Here is a 21,337-nt window from a genome sequence, read left to right as displayed (position 1 = left end):
TCAAATAACCCAAGGGCAAAGAATTGTAATCTGCTTTAACAAAGAAGGTACAGTGCTCTGGCTCTGAGTGAGGCACTTTTCTCAGGATTGGCAGTTTGTCTTGGTGGAGAATCAATAGACTTGAATGGCAGTTACTTAGGGAGCTGATTTCAAAATACTCAATTAATGCTTAACCTAGACCCACTTAACCTAGACCTTTCTTTTTTCAACACCTATGGATGACTGAGCACTAAGCACATAGTCTTTGATTTAAGCTACAATAAAAAAAAATGTCTACTGTGTGTCAGGGCAGCTGTGCAGTAAATCCTTCTGTTTTTCCATCACTGATTTTTGGCTTGTTATGATATTAACTGGATTCAATTGTCAGGACCAAAAACAAATACACAAGGACATACATAAATGCTGTATTAGTTCAAAGAAGTGGTGTGTTCCCTAAAATTTCATGATTAAATTAATATCTGCTGGAAATTGATCATTTAATGTGGGCTGCTTTCAGTGTAATTGAAAATTTTTGTTGGTTAGTATATATGGAGAATTTAGCCATTGTCTAACATAGTGAGTATATTTAATAATAATCCATTGTGTGTTTGGAAAATAGTATGGCTGTGGATGTCAAGTATTTTATTTATTTATTTATTTATTTATTTACTTACTTACTTACTTATACATCATACATACATACATACCAAGGATAGAACCCAGTGGGACTTAACCGCTGATCCAAATCCCCAATTTAAAAAAAAAAAATTAAAAACAAGGAAGATCTTACTAAGCATTCCTTAGGGCCTACTGTGTTACTGAGGCTGACTTTGAACTTGTGACTCTCTGGCCTCAGCCTCTTGAGCTGCTGAGATTATAGGTCTGCACCACCATGCCTGGAGGATGTTAAGTATTCTTATTACAAAAATAGCTATGTGATGAATAGGTTATGCATAGATTAATTAGATAGGTTTGGGGATTTCACAATGTGTCTGTACTTCAAAGTATCATGTTTACATGAGTTTATATGATTTGATTGGTCAAATAAAATTATAAGGTTAAATTTAAAAGTTTTCTGAAATAGATTATGTAACACTGTGTTGCATCTGATTTTTTTGAGAGAGACAGAGAGAGAAAGAGAGAGAGGGGGAGAGAGAGAGTGAGAGCGAGAGAGAGAGAGAGAGAGAGAATTACGTAATATTTATTTTTGTTTGTTTGTTTTTGGTGGACACAACATCTTTATTTTATTTGTTTGTGGTGCTGAGGATCAAACCCAGCGCCAAGGACATGTCAGGTGAGTGCACTACCACTTGATCCACATCCCCAGCCCTGCATTTGCTTTTTAAAAGGAAAAAAACAAAATTATAGTGCCTCACTGTGTTGCTCAGGTAGCCTCTAATTCCTGTGCTAATTTGAGTTAGAACTAAAGGCACACACTATGATACCCACCCTATATGGCTCTTAAAATATTAATGTTTAAGCAAGACCGCCTCTGCCTATAATTCAGCTACTGTGGAAGTTGAGGCAGGAGGAATGTACACTCCAGGCCAACTTTAGCAATGTAGCCAGGCCCTAAGTAATTTAGGAGACCCTGTCTCAAAACAAAATAGAAATAGTTCTGGGAACATGGATCAGTGGTTAGTACTCCTGGGAAAGGGAATTGTCAGAACCAAATGTAAATAAACAAATACATATATAAATGTTGGATTAGTTCAAAGAAGTGTATCACTCCATCAAATTACATGATTAAGTGTTGATGTCTAATGGAAATTGAGAGTTTAATGTCAGCTGCTTTCACTATAATTGAAGTCTTTTGTTGGTTAGTATGTATTTTATTCACTGACTGATAAATTGGAATGCATTCTTTTATTCCTTATTTAGTAACAACATGTTCTAGGCATTAAGGACAGACCATGAAAAAGGCAAATGACTCTATGGAAACTAACTGCTCTCATGAAAGAGCAAATATCTACTTCTGGAGCAAGGCATTGAATAGATAGGGTAAGGAATAATCACTTACCATCAATAAGGTTGAGTGTTATGAAGGAAAATACTGTTACTGTGATCATAAATGATGAAGAGTTTACCCCAACTAATATAAGAAAAAAAAATCTGACTTTAGAGATGAAACATGATTAGGGTGTGGTGGGCAGGGATAATCAAGTGGGAGATGTAAGTTCAAATGACTGTAATGTAAGTTCAAATGACTGAACTGAACCATTGAGTGTGGAGTGAGCTGACATAAGAGTGGAATAAATGAAGGATATAAAGTTAGGCACCGCCAGAATATTCAGGACCATGGAGATGCCTGCAAGTCTTAATTTTGAATACATTTCCCTATTGAATATGGAATTTGAATACATTCCCTATGCCCATTGTTTCATGTATATAGAAATGACTTCTTGATATATGCACAACTTAGAAGACAATACTACCTATTTAGAGACTGAGATCCTTCAATATTTAAAGAGTTCATTCAAAGCAACGACTTACTTAAAATGGGTAAAGGATATCAAAAATTTCCAACACATGAAAAGATGTTCCATCTGATGCATGAAAGTACTCGAAATTTTCAAACACAGAACAGAGCAGAACAGGGAGGACAGTGTGAAGGATGAGTTCCGGAGTCGAAATGTATGCAGAGCGCAGGCAGAACTCGCGCCCTTTTGCTGGACCCAAGATTTGATGTCCTACATCCAAGCACCTTCTATAATGCCACTATGGCTCAGCGAGCCTATCCGAGCCCGCGCGCTGTAGGCTTCAGGTGGGAGAACCCAGGAGAGCACGCTGCAGGAAAGCAATGCTGCTGAATGGCTCTTCTTGGTTAGAGCTGTAGAAGGAAATTTATCAAGGAGCAGCCCTAAATTAGGACCCAGTTCTGTGTGAAAATATGCAAATTATTGTCCATTGTTGGCTTCTGCCATCCACCCACCCTCAACTTCTAAACAATCTTGATTTAAGGGTCTCTGAATCTTAAGGTTTACCAGAAACAAACAAACAAATAACATCAGGGTTTGAGAGAACATTGCCAGGTAACAAGTCCAATATTTTCCTCATTTGTGTGTTCGCAGTAGATACCAGTGAAGAGTGTACCCAGGTGGTTTTAGTTGGAAGACTAAAATGCCAGTGAAGAGTTCAAAGGAAAGTGAAACAACCTGAACTTTTCTTCTCTCTCTGATCAGTTTTCAGATCCACCTTGGAAGGAACTTGGGTACATTTTCTCAGAAAAGGTGGTCCTTATTTCTCTAGGCAGAATTAAAAGTCAGCTTTCCAAGTTTTGAAAATTCTACATGAACCATCATTGTTTCCTCACAAACAATGCAAACACAAATTTAGATTTTACTTTGCAATTACACAAGAACCAGAAACTAATCCATCATGATTTTTTTAAATACTGAAAAACAGAATATTAAAATTATTTTTTTTTTATTCTCAACACCCCTACAGCCACTTTCTAAATACTTTGGGAAAATACATAGTAGGGTCTTTTTTATTTCCTACTTTATTTTTCTCCTAATTCAGGGATATTTTTCTACTGAACTATATCCCAACCCTTTATTAATTTAAATTCAATTATTTTATTTATTGGTACTGGGAATTGAACACAGGGGTGCTTTAAAACTGAGCTATATTCCCAGCCTTGTGTGTGAGTTTTATATATATATATATATATATATATATATATATATATATATATATATATATATATTCTTATTTTTAAATTCTCAGACAGAATTTAGCTAAATTTCTTTGATCCTCACTAACTTGCAGAGGCTGGCCTCAAATTTGTGGTTCTCCTGTCTTGGCCTCCTGAGTGCCTGGGATTACAGGAATGTGCCACAACTCTTGCTCAGATCTTCTTAATAAATACAGATTTTCATATTTTACAGAGGAGTGGATGCTTTTAGAAAACGTGATTTAGAATTGGAAATAAAGTCTTTGTTTTTGACGATTATGGACCCCTAGTGCAGCTGTGCTTTTCAAATCCAAGATCATTTCTAGAAAGCACAGTTGTGAAAACTTACCAGATTATAAATTGTATATGTACATATGTGTATGTTGGAGGACTAAAAGATCAGGTATGAATTCTCATTCCTTCTAAAACCCTTGCATCCCCACAGCTGAATCTTGGTGAGAAGTATGCCAGGAGGGGAGGCACCCAGATTTAAAGATCAACTTTGGTAGAGTGGCAATATGGTTTTATTCTTCTTAAAACACTATTTCTAAAAATCAGTAAATAAACAAACCTTCTCACATTTTTTCCATTGTTCTTTTCTTTTTGTAATAATGAGCAAATAACAGAGCTCACAGTTTTGCACACCTATAATTTCACCACTTGGGAGACTAAGGCAGGAGGATCTGGAGTTCAAGGCCAACCTGAGATACTTAGACTATATAAAAACAAATATTAATAATCATAATGTGAACTATAAATTCAGTTGCCCCACAAAGTTACCTGATCTAGGAATAATCTTGGCCTTTCTCCCACACACTCTTAAGATGAATAAGGCAGTGCCAATCTCAATTCCTGCTCTTACTGGAGGCCTTGGGAAGCATGATCTTGAATGGGAGGGCTGGAGAAATGTTCACTGTTGAGAGGGATCAAAGATATACTTGAATTAAAATTTAAAAAAAAGAAATCAGTAACTGTATCACTTTCTACAGGACAGGATAGAATTAAAGCCAAACTGAAGCAAAATATTTCCAAATTTTCCAAAATGCTTGCTGAAAGCATAAACTGATGAGATTTCTGCTCTATCATTTCATTAAAAAATAACAATATTCCAAAAAATTACACACTTAATGTTGACCTTTGAAGGTTCAATTGTTGTAAAATCAGTGGCTGTTAATGAGAGGAAGTTCTTACAAAAAAAAATAATGGAGATTAACCAAGGTGTTAAATGAATCTCTATTTGGTCCATACTTAATGGATCACCCATTCAAGCATCTAGCCCAATATTCAAGAAATGCAATCTCTTGAAGGAAGTAGGAATTATTTTAGGGGCAAAAGAAAACAACTTGAAAGTCTAACTCATTCTTCTCCAGAACTCACAGAGTGCCTTTGGGACTGGCTGGAAGATTTCTGAACTCTGCCAGTATCACATGGAGGCACAGATCGCTTCACAGTTGTCATATTATTACTTCTGCAGCAAGTAGTGGTGAGCCCACAGACATATTTCTTAGGTGAGTATACAGAAGTGCATCTCTGACAACTTTATCATATCAAAACAAAGAAATATGTGAATTTTATTTATTAGAAAACTGAACTTGTTTTCTGTGAAGTGATGTAATTTGCTTTCTTAGAAATAATTAGACTGCCATTTCCTTATCTTTGTGCTTCAATAATTTATGGACTCCATTGTTGTTCCTTTGTAGTACAGTAACCAATTTATATTCTTACCAAAGTGTATCATATTTCCTTTTTTCTCACTTCCCATCAGAATTTATTGTTTTTTGTTGTTGTTGTTTTGTTTTGTATTCTTGATGATTGCCATTCTCATTGAAGAAATATATATATATATATATATATATATATATATATATATATATATATATATAAGTTTTTTTTACACACTCGCAATGCTGGGGATGTAACTCAGTTTTAAAGCACCCCTGGATTCAATTCCCAGTACCAATAAAATAAAGTAAAATAAAATAAATAATTGAGTGTTAAAATAATAAAGGGCTGGGATGTAGTTCAGTGGGAAAACACCCCTGAGTTAGGAAAAAAAAAAAAAACAAGAAGAAGAAGAAGGAGGAGGAGGAGGAGGAAAGAAAAAAATCCTAGTATGTATTTTCCCAAAGTATTTATAAAGTTGCTGTAGGGATTTTGAGAGTAAAAGGATTTAATTTTATTATTCTGTTTTTCAGTATTTTTTTTTTAATTCTGATGAATTTGTTTCTCATTCTTGTGTTATTGCAAAGTAAAATCTAAATAAGTGTTTGCATTGTTTGGAAGAAAGCAATGATGGTTCACTTGGAGTTTTCAAAACTTGGAAAGCTGACTTTTAACTCTGCCTAGAGAAATAAGGACCACCTTTCCTGAGAAAATGTATCCAAGTTCCTTCCAAGATGGATCTGATATCAAAGAGAGAAGAAAAGTTCAGGTTTACTTCACTTTCCTTTGACCTCTTCACTGATCTTTTAGTCTTCCAACTAAAACCACCTGGGTACACTTCCAACTAACACCAACTGGGTACATTCTTCACTAGAATCAACTGCCACCATACAAATGAGGAAAAAAAAAATTGACTTGTTACCAGGAAATGTTCTTCTCAAACCCTGATGTTGTTTTTTTGTTTGTTAGTTTGTTTGTTTCTGATAAATCTTAGATTCAGAGACCCTGAAATCAAGATTGTTTAGAAGTTGCAGGTGGGTGGATGGCAGAAGCCAACAATGGACAATAATTTGCATATTTTCACACAGAACTGAGTCCTAATTTAGGGCTGCTCCTTAATAAATTTCCTTCTGCAGCTCTAACCAAGAAGAGCAGTCCAGCAGCGCTGATCTCCTGAAGTGAGCTCTCCCAGGTTCTCCCACCTGAAGCCTACAGCTCGGGGGCTTGGTTAGGCTTGCTGAGCCACAGCGGCATTACAGCAGCTGTTTGGATGCAGGATGTCAAAATCAAATGCAGCATAGTGTTACATAATCTATTTCAGAAAACTTTTAAATTTAACCTTATATTTTTATTTGACCAATAAAATCATATAAACTAATGTAAACATGATACTTTGAAGTACAGACACATTGTGAAATCACCAAACCTATCTAATTAATCTATGCATAACCTATTCATCACATAGCTATTTTGTAATAAGAATACTTAACATCCTCCCTGCATGGTGGTGCAGGCCTATAATCACAGCTGATGAAGAGGCTGAGGCCAGAGGTCACAAGTTCAAAGTCAGCCTCAGTAACACAGTGAGGCCCTAAAGAATGCTCAGTAAGACCTTCCTTGTTTTATTTTTTTAAAAAAATTGGGGATTTGGATCAGTGGTTCAGTCCCACTGGATTCTATCCCTGGTATGTATGGTTGTATGCATGTATGTATGCATGTATAAATAAATAAATAAATAAATAAATAAATCTACTTGACATCCACTGCCATACTATTTTCCAAACACAGAATATATTATTATTAAATATACTCACCATGTTGGACAATGGCTAAATTCTCCATATACCCTAACCATCAAAAATCCTCAATTACAGTGAAAGCAGCCCACATTAGATATTTCAGTAGATATTAATTTAATCATGAAATTTGAGGGAACGCACGACTTCTTTGAACTAATACAGCATTTATGTATGTACTTGCTTATTTGTTTTTGGTCCTGACAATTGAATCCAGTTAATATCATAACAAGCCAAAAATCAGTGATGGAAAAACAGAAGGATTTACTGCACAGCTGCACTGACACACAGTAGACAATTGTTTTTACTGTAGCTTAAATCAAAGACTATGTGCTTAGTGCTCAGTCATCCATAGGTGTTGAAAAAAGAAGGGTCTAGGTTAAGTGGGTCTAGGTTAAGCATTAATTGAGTATTTTGAAATCAGCTCCCTAAGTAACTGCCATTCAAGTCTATTGATTCTCCACCAAGACAAACTGCCAATCCTGAGAAAAGTGCCTCACTCAGAGCCAGAGCACTGTACCTTCTTTGTTAAAGCAGATTACAATTCTTTGCCCTTGGGTTATTTGATTCTCATTTTCCCCTCTGGAGAGTGTGTGAGTGAGCAGCACATCTGAACTGACAACAGAGGCTTACTGTCCCACAGGTGCTCAGTATGGGGAGATTCAGATTCATAATCACAAAAGGATGATCCCATTTCATAAATACTTCACAGGACCATTTCCAGGGGTCTTTGTTGCCATAATCAAATAAGAAATGTTGCTCTAGTTCTTTGTTATAAACTGATTATACATTTTATAACAAATTTTGTATTTGTAAATAAATGATATTAAAGTCTTTTAGGATTTTTTGCCGTCTTTTTGTTTATTTGTTTATTAGTTGTTCAAAACATTACAAAGCTCTTGACATATCATATTTCACACATTTGATTCAAGTGAATTATGATCTCCCATTTTTACCCCATATACTGATTGCAGAATCACATCTGTTACACATCCACGTTTTACATACTGCCATACTAGTGTAGGTTGTATTCTGCTGTCCTTCCTATCCTCTACTATACCCCCTTCCCTCCCCTCCCCTCCCATCTTCTCTCTCTACCCAATCTACTGTAATTCATTTCTCTCCCTTGTTTTTTTTCCCTTTCCCCTCACTTCCTCTTATATGTAATTTTGTGTAACAATGAGGGTCTCCTTCCATTTCCATGCAATTTCCCTTCTCTCTCCCTTTCCCTCCCACCTCTCATCCCTGTTTAATGGTAATCTTCTTCTCATGCTCTTCCTCCCTGCTCTGTTCTTAGTTGCTCTCCTTATATCAAAGAAGACATTTGGCATTTGTTTTTTTAGGGATTGGCTAGCTTCACTTAGCATAATCTGCTCTAAATCCATCTATTTCCCTGCAAATGCCATGATTTTGTCATTTTTTAGTGCTGAGTAATATTCCATTGTGTATAAATGCCACATTTTTTTATCCATTCATCTATTGAAGGGCATCTATGTTGGTTCCACAGTCTAGCTATTGTGAATTGTGCTGCTATGAACATCAATGTAGCTGTATCCCTATAATACACTATTATAAGGTCTTTGGGGAATAGTCCAAGAAGGGGAATAGCTGGGTGAAATGGTGGTTCCATTCCCAGCTTACCGAGGAATCTCCATACTGCTTTCCAAATTGGCCGCACCAATTTGCATTCCCACCAGAAATGTACAAGTGTACCCCTTTTCCCTCATCCTCGCCAGCACTTGTTGTTGTTTGACTTCAAAATGGCTGCCATTCTTACTGGAGTGAGATGTTATCTTAGGGTGGTTTTAATTTGCATTTCTCTGACTGCTAGAGATGGTGATCATTTTTTAAAGTCTTTTAGGATTTTTTTTTTTTGTCTTAATTACAGCTAAAATTTTCTAGAGTGCTTAGTGTGCCCCAGGTAATGCATTAATCCTGGCTCTTTTAATATTCATAACACTTTTCTGAAGTGCTAAAATTATGGAGAAATTAATTTTTCAAAAAAGAAATTAAGCTTGAAACAAAGCAAAAGAAAATCTGAACAATTAAGCTTGGAGAGAATAAAGAGCTCAAGACTACCTAGTCATGTAACTATGTCTTGGGGTTAATTCAGAAAATCAAGTATAGAAGCACTTTATTAAGCTTCTCATTAATATTTTCCATCTCTAAAATCCTGAAACCATGGTGTTACTTAAGATCTAGGACTAGAAATTGGCTTGGTGCTACACACCTTTAATTCCATAACTCAATAGGCTGAATCAGAGGATTGCAAGTTTGAAGCCAGACTCAGCAATTGTGTGAGATTCTAAGCAATCTACAAGGACCTGGTCTCAAAATAAATAACTTTAACAGGCTGGGGATGTAGCCTAGTGGCAAAGCAACACTGGCACCAGTTTCCAATACCCTAAACAAACAAACAAAAAATAATCAAACAATTGAGAACAAGAAAAATAATTGAGAACAGGAAAAATACTGAAGAATAGTTCTGATGCTTTAATGGTAGTAGAATCATTCTTTATTCTTCTAACATGCTGATTTCTATTACTTCATCTTTCTTAGTACAATATAGCTCTCTGTGTGTGTGTGTGTGTGTGTGTGTGTGTGTGTGTGTATCTTATTATTTTCTTATCTGCAATTTTTTAAAAGCCAATCCATCAGATTTAGGGCAGATTTTTCTCTTTATGAAATTACCTATGACACTTTGGTTTTATAAAAAACAGATCTTTGGTAGATGCCAAAGAAACACAAATGGAATGAGCTTCACAGTTTACATCTATCGCACTGCCAAGCTCCATCTCAGTTTACAACAAAAGAAACTCCTAAATTTAATTCTGCCACAGGTCTGCTTTTGGTTAACTAAATATTTTTTTAATTAACTAGAAAAAATTCACCCAAAATTTAGTGTAGGTTTGAGGAGGCTTATTTCCTTAATACTTTTGATGATGCTCTACCACTGAACTACATTTCTATAGCTGAGGTCAAATGCATGTACCACCATGCCAAATTATTTTTTCCACTGTTGGTTCAGTGGAAAAGAGCACCAAAACAAAAGAGAGAGAGAGAGAGAGAGAGAGAGAGAGAGAGAGAGAGAGAAAGAGAAAAGAAGAAGAAGAAGAAGAAGAAGAAGAAGAAGAAGAAGAAGAAGAAGAAGAAGAAGAAGAAGAAGAAGAAAGTAACCAAAAAGCAAGAAATAAAAATAAATCAGAGATTTCAAACTTTAAATATCAGTAGAGGAATTCAAACTTTCAAACTTTAAACATCAGTAGAGGAAGAAATCATTTCTTTTCATTGAGATGTTGTTTTAAAACTAAGTATTATTTAATAAAATAATTTTTCAGTTAAAATTGTCTCACTCCAGTAAGATTGGCATCCATTATGAAGTCAAACATCAATAAGTGCTGGTGAGGATGTGGGGAAAAGGATACACTTGTACATTGCTGGTGGGACTGCAAATTGGTGCAGCCAATATGGAAAGCAGTATGGAGATTCCTGGGAAAGCTGGGAATGGAACCACCATTTGACCCAGCTATCGCACTTCTCGGACTACTCCCTGAGGACCTTAAAAGAGCATATTATAGGGATACTGCCGCATCAATGATCATAGCAGCACAATTCACAATAGCTAGACTGTGGAATCAACCTAGATGCCCTTCAATAGATGAATGGATAAAAAAAAATGTGGCATTTATACACAATGGAGTATTATGCAGCACTAAAAAATGACAAAATCATGGAATTTGCAGGGAAATGGATGGCATTAGAGAAGATTATGCTAAGTGAAGCTAGCCAATCCTTAAAAAACAAATGCAAATGTCTTCTTTGATATAAGGAGAGCAACTAAGAACAGAGCAGGGAGGAAGAGCATGAGGAAAAGACTAACATTTAACAGAGACGAGTGGTGGGAGGGAAAGGGAGAGAGAAGAGAAATTGTATGGAAATGGAAGGAGACCCTCATTGTTACACAAAAATACATATAAGATTTTGTGAGGGGAAAGGGGAAAAAAAACAAGGGAGAGAATTGAATAACAGCAGATGGGGTAGAGAGGGAAGATGGGAGGGGAGGGGAGGGGGATAGTAGGGGATAGGAAAGGTAGCAGAATACAACAGTACAACAGTCACTAATATGGCATTATGTAAAAATGTGGATGTGTAACCGATGTGATTCTGCAAATTGTATTTGGGGTAAAAATGGGAGTTCATAACCCACTTGAATCAAATGTATGAAAGATGATATGTCATGAGCTTTGTAATGTTTTGAACAACCAAAAAAAAAAATGTGTCTTTGTAAACCCAAGTCATGGGAACTTTCTCGTGTCTGACCCCAAATCTCATCAAAGTTGTTTACTCTATTGTATGAATCTAATCACTGTGATTTCATAGTATGATTCACCAGTTTTAGAAGAGGTAACCTATAGTGAGTGTGGTTTTAGGTGATTTCCAGGTATTTGTGGAGGGTGTTTCTCTTGAGAATGCTTTTTACTCTAAGGTACCTCTAAGGAGCAGACTGAATTCTCAGCTACTGAGCTTTGGAGACCTGAGTGTTACTGACACAGTGATACAGACAAATGTTACTTACTTCCAGATGTGAGTTTTCTTAGAGCAGACTCTGGTGACTGAAAATTTAGAAGAAAGGCTTTTAAGTTTACTTTCTTTCCTAAGAATTGTTTGAATTTACTTTTCAACTTAATTGGGTTTTGTAAAAGTAAAAAAAAAAAAAAAAAAACTACTTTGTTTTTTTTCTGTTTTATATATACTGTGTGTAGGTGAGTGTGTATACATACATGTATATACATATATAATTAGACTATATGTAAAATATTGGTTTCTGCTAAGTGATCTGAGTAATTTTTATTCTATTACTTTGTGCTTTATTTGATTTTGCAGGTATGAAATGAAATATCTCTGCAGTTTTATAAATTTTAGAATCCATAAATTGCCTAAAATATTCAGTATATTTTATGCATGTAATAGTTTTTATGCACATCAATTTAGATTTTTTTTTTCTTAGTGGGTGCCAGATATTGAATTCAGAGGCACTCATCCATTGAGCCATATCGCCAGCCATATTTTGTATTTTATTTAGAGATAGGGTCCTAGTGAATTGCTTAGTGCCTCCTTTGCTGAGGTAGGCTTTGAACTCTCCATGCTCTGGCCTCAGGCTCCAGAGCCACTGGGATAAAGGCATGTGCCACCATGATTGGCTTAGAATTTTAAGATCTAGATTTGATTGTAAAACCCTTGATGTGAAAGTCCTATTTGCTATCCCTTTAAAATCTCCAATTCCCAAACTAGATTTGAAAAGTAGTCCAGTAGATGAAACAGATTGTAGAAGTGAGAAATTTGATCACTAGAGAAAAATAGTAGAAATTAGACAAATTGATCAAGCTTCATCATGATCAGTGATCTCTAAACTGTATCTCTAAACTGAAGGGTAGTCTCTGGAGAGGAAAGCACCATTGTTAATTTATGCTCTCTCTCTCTCTCTCTCTCTCTCTCTCTCTCTCTCTCTCTCTCACTATTTTTTTATACTTGGGATTGAACCCAGGGCTAATGTTCCCCTGTTTACAACCTGTTTTGAAGTGGTCTCAATAAGGTACCTAGGCTGGCCTTGAACTTAGTTTCCTTTTGCCTCAGACTTCCCAGTAGCTGGGATAGTAGGCATGTGCCACTGCACTGGGCTCTCTAGTTGATTTTGTTATAAATAACAATGGGTTAATTGTTGCTGATAACTACTGTAGCATGCATACTCATCATCTCAATATATAAAGGCACTCTGATGGTAAGAACTGATTCTGGTAAATATTATTTTCTTTAATAAGAAGTAATACAAATTTATTTTTTATTTTTTTTTTTTTTTATTTCCACTTCAGTCCTGGGGCTAAAACTCTGGATCTTACAAGTCCTGGGCAAGTACTCTACTACTGATTACATCCCCAGTATTACACTCTAATTTTCAATTTAAAATTTTAATTTATTTCTTTATTAGTAATAAGGATTGAACACAGGATGGCTCTACAACTGAGTTACATCCTCAACCTTTTTTTATTCTGAGACAGGATCTCAATAAACTCCTGAGGTTGCCCTCACATTTTCAATCCTCTTCCCTCAGCCTCCAAATAGCTGGGAAAAGAGGCATGCATTGATAAACCCCACTTGATTTTATTTTGTAAATATATTATTCAATTAAGGTTAGAGGCATAAATTCAACTGTTTGTACTTTCAGAAGATGGAAGTTGAGCCCAACAGTGATTAAGTCAAGCCATCTTCAAGTGAATTATGTTTAATTTTAATTGTATTTTAGAAAAGTCCATCTATGGGTTGAGAGGCAGAGATCATAAACATTTGGCATAAAGATTAACTGTCTCTATGTTTGTTATCATCATTGAGTCAGAGAGACAAGAAAAAAAAAACAGAGAGAGAGAGAGAGAGAGAGAGTGAGAGAGAGAGAGATCCTAGATGGGCATCTGGAAAAAATCAGCTAATGTAAGTAAGTCTAGAATCATCCTAAAACTTCTTTGTCCCAGTATTACACTTGCCCAAATGAATAAGAAAGTTGCTTTTTTAAAAATAAAGATCATGTTCATCTCATTTTGTCATTTGTGTCATAGAGGAAACTCAGCCTACATATCCAGGTTTGTCTTACAAAAAGTTAATAAAAGATTAGGCATGACTCAGTGAACAATCAGGACTGACCAAAGCCTTTTTATTGTTTTTATACCATCATCAAGACACAAGAATAACACTCTCTCCTCTCCCTCTTTCTTTTACTCCATCCTCTATATTTTTGATTTCAGAAACATGGATTCCCATGTCTTGCAAGACTTCCAGAGTGAACTCACATGCTCCATTTGCATGAATTACTTCTTAGAACCTGTCACCATAGACTGTGGACATACCTCTTGCCAACCCTGCCTCTTTCTCTGCTGGGAAGAAGCCCAAATGCCAATGTGCTGCCCTGAGTGCAAAGAAATAGTAGAGAAGTCAGACTTCAGGACCAACATCATGCTCAAGAAGCTGGCTTCTCTTGCCAGACAGGCCACACCTCCCTCTGAGAGCAGGTCTGGGGAGCAGCTCTGCAGGACACATGGGGAGAAAAAGTGGCTCTTTTGTGAGGTGGACAAGAGCCTGCTCTGTTCACCCTGCTCTGACTCACCCGAACATGCGGTTCACAGCTACAGCCCAGTGGCATGGGCGGCAGAAGAGTACAGGGTGAGTGATGGGCCTGAAGTAACTTAGAACCTGTAGGGTCCAGATCAAAGAGAGAAATTAAGAACCATGATAATCAGGCAGTTGAGTATGCAGATTGTAGAGGTGGTGATGTTTCAGTGTAAACCATAAGAGGTAAACATGCTGTTTAAATGTTGATCAATTGGACACTATAATCATAGTGCTCATTTCCTGCTCATGAAGGACATTTCCACTAGAAACATTGTCTAAATGACAGAGCATGGTGGCTATGCAAATAATCCTAGCTATTCAGCAAACTGAGTCAGGAAGATCCCAAATTTGAGGCCAAACTGGGCAACCTAGTAAGACACAGTTCTTCTTTCATTTGTTTCAGGATCTGAGACACAGCTCACAGGTAAATTCTTGCCTATTTTGTGGGAAACATTGACTTCAGTCTCCAGTACTGAAAAATAAATAAAGAAGTAAATATATATCCAAATATGTGAAATTGGGGCAGCAGTACAGCAGATGGCTAGTACTAGGAACATGGGCTCCTTTTACTGAAGGATGGACCCTTACATAGTGAGGTTATGTAAAAACTACTTTCTCAGGAAATTGATTGTATTATCTATTATCTATGGATTCCTTTCAAAATCTTTTTTTTTCTTTTGCTTCAAATATCTAAAATAGTAAAATCAATTTAGACAAATTTGTAAAAATCTGACTCTTTTAAACTAAATATTACTGTTTTACCAAGCACTATTTTATTCCATTACACAAAATATGAAACCTACAAAACTATCTTCCCTATTACTCAAGCCTATGGTTATGTTGCAGGAAAAACTGCTAAAGAAAATGGATCCTTTATGGCAAATGACTCAGGATATGCAAGATAATCTAAATGAAGAAATTAACAAATGCCAGTCCATTGTGGTAAGTTTGAAAATGTTTTCATTATTCTAATTAAAATGTTGCTAATTCATTACGCTAATTAAAATGTTGCTGTCAGATATATTTGAGTTGATATTGAAGGATAGTGTTTTCATCTCAAAAAAAAAAAAAAAAACAAAACAATGATTTCTGGAAATAGTATGAATACACTGGCCAACACAAGCTAATGTGAAGAATACAAGTATATGAGTATATGGGGGTGAGTGAGGCATGACTGGTATTCTTTGTCCAACTTTGGAGGTTTGGATAAATCTTCACAGATACTAAAGATAAGACAGTATTGCACTAGTTAGTTGGAAGTAGAGGAGAGATATAGATTTTTAACTATGGGCAATGTGGAGGTTCTTTTTTTTAATGTTTCATACAGTGTGTATATAAATATTGAAAAAATATTTAGAAGAATCAGACAAAGGAACAAAAGAAAAGGCGGAAGATTCAGATAAAAGAGGAAACAATGCATTAAGAACTCTGAAAAGACATCAGAGGGAGATAGCCTGGGACCCCTCAGACATTTTTTTTTAAACAGGAGAGAGGCAAGAAACAGAGAAAAAATGGTAGACCGGATTAGTAAATATTTAAGACACTGTGTGAGCATGAGACAAAAAGTATTTGAAATATTTACTTGATGCTAAGACAATAATATTTGAAGTTTTAAAGAAGTTTTTGAATGTAATCTTTTTAAATTAATATCTCTACAGGACTATGTAGTCTTAAGGAAGAACATGATCCAAGTTCAATATCACATGATGCATAAGTTTCTCCTGGAGGAGGAGCGATTTCAACTGAAGACACTTGAAAGAGAAGCACAGGAGATTTTTCAACAACTCAGAGACAGTGAAATCAGAATGGCCCAACAGAGGGAAAGGCTGAAGGAAATGTACAGGGAGCTAACTGACATGTGCCATAAGCCTGACATGGAGTTGCTCCAGGTGACCAGGGAGGGTCCATCCTGAGAGAGAGGAATTCTTGTCTGGGCAATGTTGCCTGTAGAGACCACTGTGCTCAGATGAGTGACAGGAGCTCCTTTACACCCATCATTGTCCAATCACTTGTTTCCCTATATTCTCGTAATCTTGAGAGATTGTAAGTCTTGCAGAAGGTAAATGAGACCAAATCTTGTGTCACTAAGATGAATATATACACAGAGATATTATCCAAAAACTCAGTAATCAGAGGAAATTTAATTTTGTTGAGGAAATATTCAGTTTATGTTTCCAAACTCCATCATCACCCTCTGTTCTTCACAAAAGCAGATGAGGCTTTTACCCTCTAATAGGCAAGATGTACAGAAGTTGTTGATCAGTTTCAGTGCACTATTTTTCAAATAGCTCACTGTTAATTGTAACTGTCAGAGGGGGTCAGATCTCTCCTGGGACTAAGACTGGGAGATGAGTGAAACAGGAACTTAGGTCCTGTTGTATCACTGCATAGACCCATTCTAAGGTCCATCCTTCACCATGTCTGTCTTCCATGTTTAATGTGGGCTTTGGTATTACCATAAACTCAGGTGACTTTTCAGAGGAAAATGAGAAAAAAAAATTGTTACACACACAAACACACACACACACACACACACACACACACAACAACAAACGACCACAGTACCAGAGAGGATACATAAGGACACATTATTAATACTACCTCTTACAGAGCAATAGTAACAAAAACAGCATGGTACTGGTACCAATACAGGCGGGTGGACCAATGGTACAGAATAGAGGATACAGAAACCAATCCACAAAACTACAACTGTCTTATATTTGATAAAGGGGCTAAAGGCATGCAATGGAGGAAGGATAGCATCTTCAACAAATGGTGCTGGGAAAACTGGAAATCCATATGCAACAAAATGAAACTGAATCCCTTTCTCTCGCCATGCACAAAAGTTAATTCAAAATGGATCAAGGAGCTTGATATCAAATCAGAGACACGCCATCTGATAGAAGAAAAAGTTGGCTACGATCTACATACTGTGGGGTCGGGCTCCAAATTCCACAATAGGACACCCATAGCACAAAAGTTAATAACTAGAATCAACAAATGGGACTTACTCAAACTAAAAAGTTTTTTCTCAGCAAAAGAAACAATAAGAGAGGTAAATAGGGAGCCTACATCCTGGGAACAAATTTTTACTCCTCACCCTTCAGATAGAGCCCTAATATCCAGAGTATACAAAGAACTCAAAAAATAGACAATAAGATAACAAATAACCCAATCAACAAATGGGCCAAGGACCTGAACAGACACTTCTCAGAGGAGGACATACAATCAATCAACAAGTACATGAAAAAATGCTCACCATCTCTAGCTGTCAGAGAAATGCAAATCAAAACCACCCTAAGATACCATCTCACTCCAGTAAGATTGGCAGCCATTATTAAGTCAAACAACAAGTGCTGGCGAGGATGTGGGGAAAAGGGTACACTTGTACATTGCTGGTGGGACTGCAAATTGGTGCAGCCAATTTGGAAAGCAGTATGGAGATTTCTTGGAAAGCTGGGAATGGAACCACCATTTGACCCAGCTATTCCCCTTCTCAGTCTATTCCCTAAAGACCTAAAAAGAGCATGCTACAGGGACACTGCTACATTGATGTTCATAGCAGCACAATTCACAATAGCAAGACTGTGGAACCAACCTAGATGCCCTTCAATAGACGATTGGATAAAAAAAAAAATGTGGCATTTATACACAATGGAGTATTACTCTGCATTAAAAAATGACAAAATCATAGAATTTGCAGGGAAATGGATGGCATTAGAGCAGATTATGCTAAGTGAAGCTAGAAAATCCCTAAAAAACAAATGCCAAATGTCTTCTTTGATATAAGGAGAGTAACTAAGAACAGAGTAGGGAGGAAGAGCATGAGAAGAAGATTAACATTAAACTGGGATGAGAGGTGGAAGGGAAAGGGAGAGAGAAGGGAAATTGCATGGAAATGGAAGGAAACCCTCAGGGTTATACAAAATTACATACAAGAGGAAGTGAGGGGAAAGGGGAAAATAATACAAGGGGGAGAAATGAATGACAGTAGAGGGGGTAGAGAGAGAAGAGGGGAGGGGAGGGGAGGGGAGGGGGGATAGTAGAGGATAGGAAAGGCAGCAGAATACAACAGACACTAGTATGGCAATATGTAAATCAATGGATGTGTAACTGATGTGATTCTGCAATCTGTATACGGGGTAAAAATGGGAGTTCATAACCTACTTGAATCAAAGTGTGAAATATGATACATTAAAAACTATGTAATGTTTTGAACAACCAACAATAAAAAATTTAAAAAAATACTACCTCTTTCTTTTTTCCTTTTAGGACTTAGGGGACATATTTGAAAGGTGAGTTTTATGTAATAATCTCTGGTTTATGAGAAAGTATTTTTTTCCTTGAAGAAGAGAAATTTTAAGTTTTCAGATATTAACATCTTTGTCTGTGGATATTATTTTTGAAAACAGGCTCTGAGGTAATATGTACATTGGTTTCAAAAATGTCCTTATGTGGCTGAATTCTACCATACCTAAGAATGATTTGGTGTTCTGGGCTTTGTTTCACCCATTCCTTCTATCCTCTCCAGCCCAGTCCCAATAAACCTTACTAAGGAGATTTTCATAACATATCCCAGAAAAGGATTCAATTCTAGTGAGGTAGAAGGTAAACAAGATAGGAAAGAGTAGTACTCTCTAGGATGGGAAAGGGTGGGGGCTTCATTACCATCAATAACAATGACCAGATCCCATTTCATCACAGCACACAACATATGTTCAGAGGGGAAGGGCTGCCTGAGAACCCTCAAGATCAGTGCTACCAGGCTGTACTAGATACCCTCCATGGGCATAGATGATCAAAGTCACTGGTTCAAGGAACCTTCCCCTTTAGAAACCAATGATTATATCATTGTTGACCTCGGTGGACCAAAGTCCCAAAAGTTGAACAGTGTGCTTTCTCCAAGATATCCAAAATCTTTGCATTTTCCAAGGTTGATTCAGGAATGAAACTCAGTGTTTTTTAAGTTGGGTAATGTTTGAGATGAATAAGGAGACTGTATTTTAGTATATTAAATTTAGAAAAAAAAGTATCATACAATCCCGAGAGAGTTGAATAAAATGTATACCTAATTCACCAACATGGGTAATTTTAACAACATCTTGGATTAAAAGTGGTATCTTTGTAATGATTTTTTGTTTGACCTTTGTTTTGAAAGTGTAACTGGTATCATTCTTTCCAAAATCCAGTTGCTGGAGATGGAGAAGCCCAAGCCAGTGAACCCAGAGCTCTCTTCATTACACATCACTGGAATCTTGGATATGCTGAACAAGTTCCGAGGTAAGTGTGAGCCTTTGGCAGTCAGGTTCAAATTTTTTAGTAGGTTCCGCAAATAAAAGGCTTCCCATTTTTAATATTCTGATTTGAAAAGTTTATATCTTTTTTCCTTGTCTAGTCACAATACAGTGACCAAGACCACACTTGTTAACTTATAGCTCAGATACATATTCTAGTTCTAATACAGACAGTACAAGAAAAGGAACATTATTGGTGTTTGGAGAGTTATTAAGCAACACAATGTTTACCTCTCAGAGCAGCCATCAATATTTTATGTTTTTTCAGTTTATTCTAATTTTGAAGATTTAAATGTGATATTGGTTGCTTTTAATCTATTCTGTATTCCAAGTACATTTATGATATGCAATGGGCAAATAATAATTATTATTTATAAAATACAAGTTTTATTGAACAAAAAAAGACTAAATTTCCCATAAATAGAACAATTTAATACCACCAGATGGATTTCAAAAGAACTGAAAGGTAAGTGATCTGTAAACATGACCCAGCCATGTTTGTGCATCACTAGAGAGGAGGTCTAGATATCAGAAGGCTGAAACCCAAGTTAGATTGGATTCATGGTCTCAATAGATCATGTAAGTCCAAGGTTCTTTTCTGTCAAGTGTGCAAATGTTGCTTTCTGTCAAATTATTTGGTGTTTGATAACGAAACAGGCACAATCATAGCAAAGTAGTATCTATTTATTAATGGTATCAAAAACAATTCAAGAAGAGATTTCTACTAAAAAAAGAAAAGAAGATTTTTTGTTGTGTGACCTGAAACAAACCATCCAAAAGCTGATATTAAATTACCCCTTCACTCAACAAGGAATACCTTCTGTTTTCTTTTATTTAGCATTATAATTTAAAGATTTCTCGGTGCTAAAGAGGGCATAGGAAACTTTCTCAATACATAAGTTTGAACTCTCTCTGCTCCCTACTGTTCCTTAGAAGAGGGGCAAATAAAAAGATTGATTAGGTGGACAGTTTTTGCCCAAGACATGCAAATGCTCTTTACTGATATGATTTTTGTTTTGTTTTGTTTTGTTTTTGTGCAGTGAATAATGGAACTATTCAAGGATGGGCCAATTGCTATATGAGCCTTTCTCATGAAGATAGAAATAAGATATTTGGAGATGATGGTGGAACTAAAGATCCCCAGACAGTTGAGAGTTACGTTATATGGAGTGCTGAGGGATTTACCTCTGGTAGACACTACTGGGAGGTGGATTTGGGGAACACCTCCAACTGGATTCTCAGCGTCTGTAAAGATTTTGTGACAAGTGACACTTTTGATTGTGAGAAAACATTTCTCCTATTTTCCTTAAAGAAGAATAACCACTGTAGGTTCTCCACCAACTCCCCACCCTTAACTCAGTATGTACAAAGACCTGAGGGTCGGGTTGGGGTATTTCTAGATTATGACAATGAAATTATGAGCTTCTATGATGTTTACCAATGTTCCCTCATATACAGTTTCTCTCTTCCCATCTTGACCTCACCTCTGAATCCTTTTCTTTTCCTTGATTCTACATAAAATTTAGGTTTTCCTGGGCATGGTGTCACATGTCTATAATACTAGCTAAACAGGAAGTTGAGACAGGAGAGACACAAGTTTTGAAGGCAGACTGGTCATTTTAAAGAGAGTTAAAAGGGGGAGGGTGGTGTAGCACTGTATTAGAGCCCTTGTCTAGTAGGTGTGAGGCTCTGGGTTCATTCCATAATACTGAAAAAAAGAAAAAAAAATGAAAATTTTAAAAGAGAATAAGAATTAATTGGTGAATGTCCAT

At 36.3% G+C, this 21,337-nt stretch overlaps 1 protein-coding gene across 1 annotated transcript; it reads left to right on the top strand.

The window, feature by feature from the left end:
* The first annotated feature begins 13,911 nt into the window (after positions 1-13,911).
* LOC139706995 (tripartite motif-containing protein 64-like) lies at positions 13,912-21,084 on the top strand. The gene is made up of 5 exons (XM_071616981.1): positions 13,912-14,322; positions 15,118-15,213; positions 15,930-16,173; positions 19,444-19,551; positions 20,606-21,084. The coding sequence occupies exons 1-5, from the start codon at positions 13,912-13,914 to the stop codon at positions 21,082-21,084; spliced, it is 1,338 nt and encodes a 445-aa protein (XP_071473082.1).
* The last annotated feature ends 253 nt before the right edge of the window (positions 21,085-21,337 follow it).

Source organism: Marmota flaviventris, chromosome 9, assembly GCF_047511675.1.
Source record: "Marmota flaviventris isolate mMarFla1 chromosome 9, mMarFla1.hap1, whole genome shotgun sequence".
NCBI lineage: Eukaryota > Metazoa > Chordata > Mammalia > Rodentia > Sciuridae > Marmota > Marmota flaviventris.
Note: the sequence above shows the minus strand (reverse complement) of the source record. Positions and strands in the feature narration are given on the sequence as shown.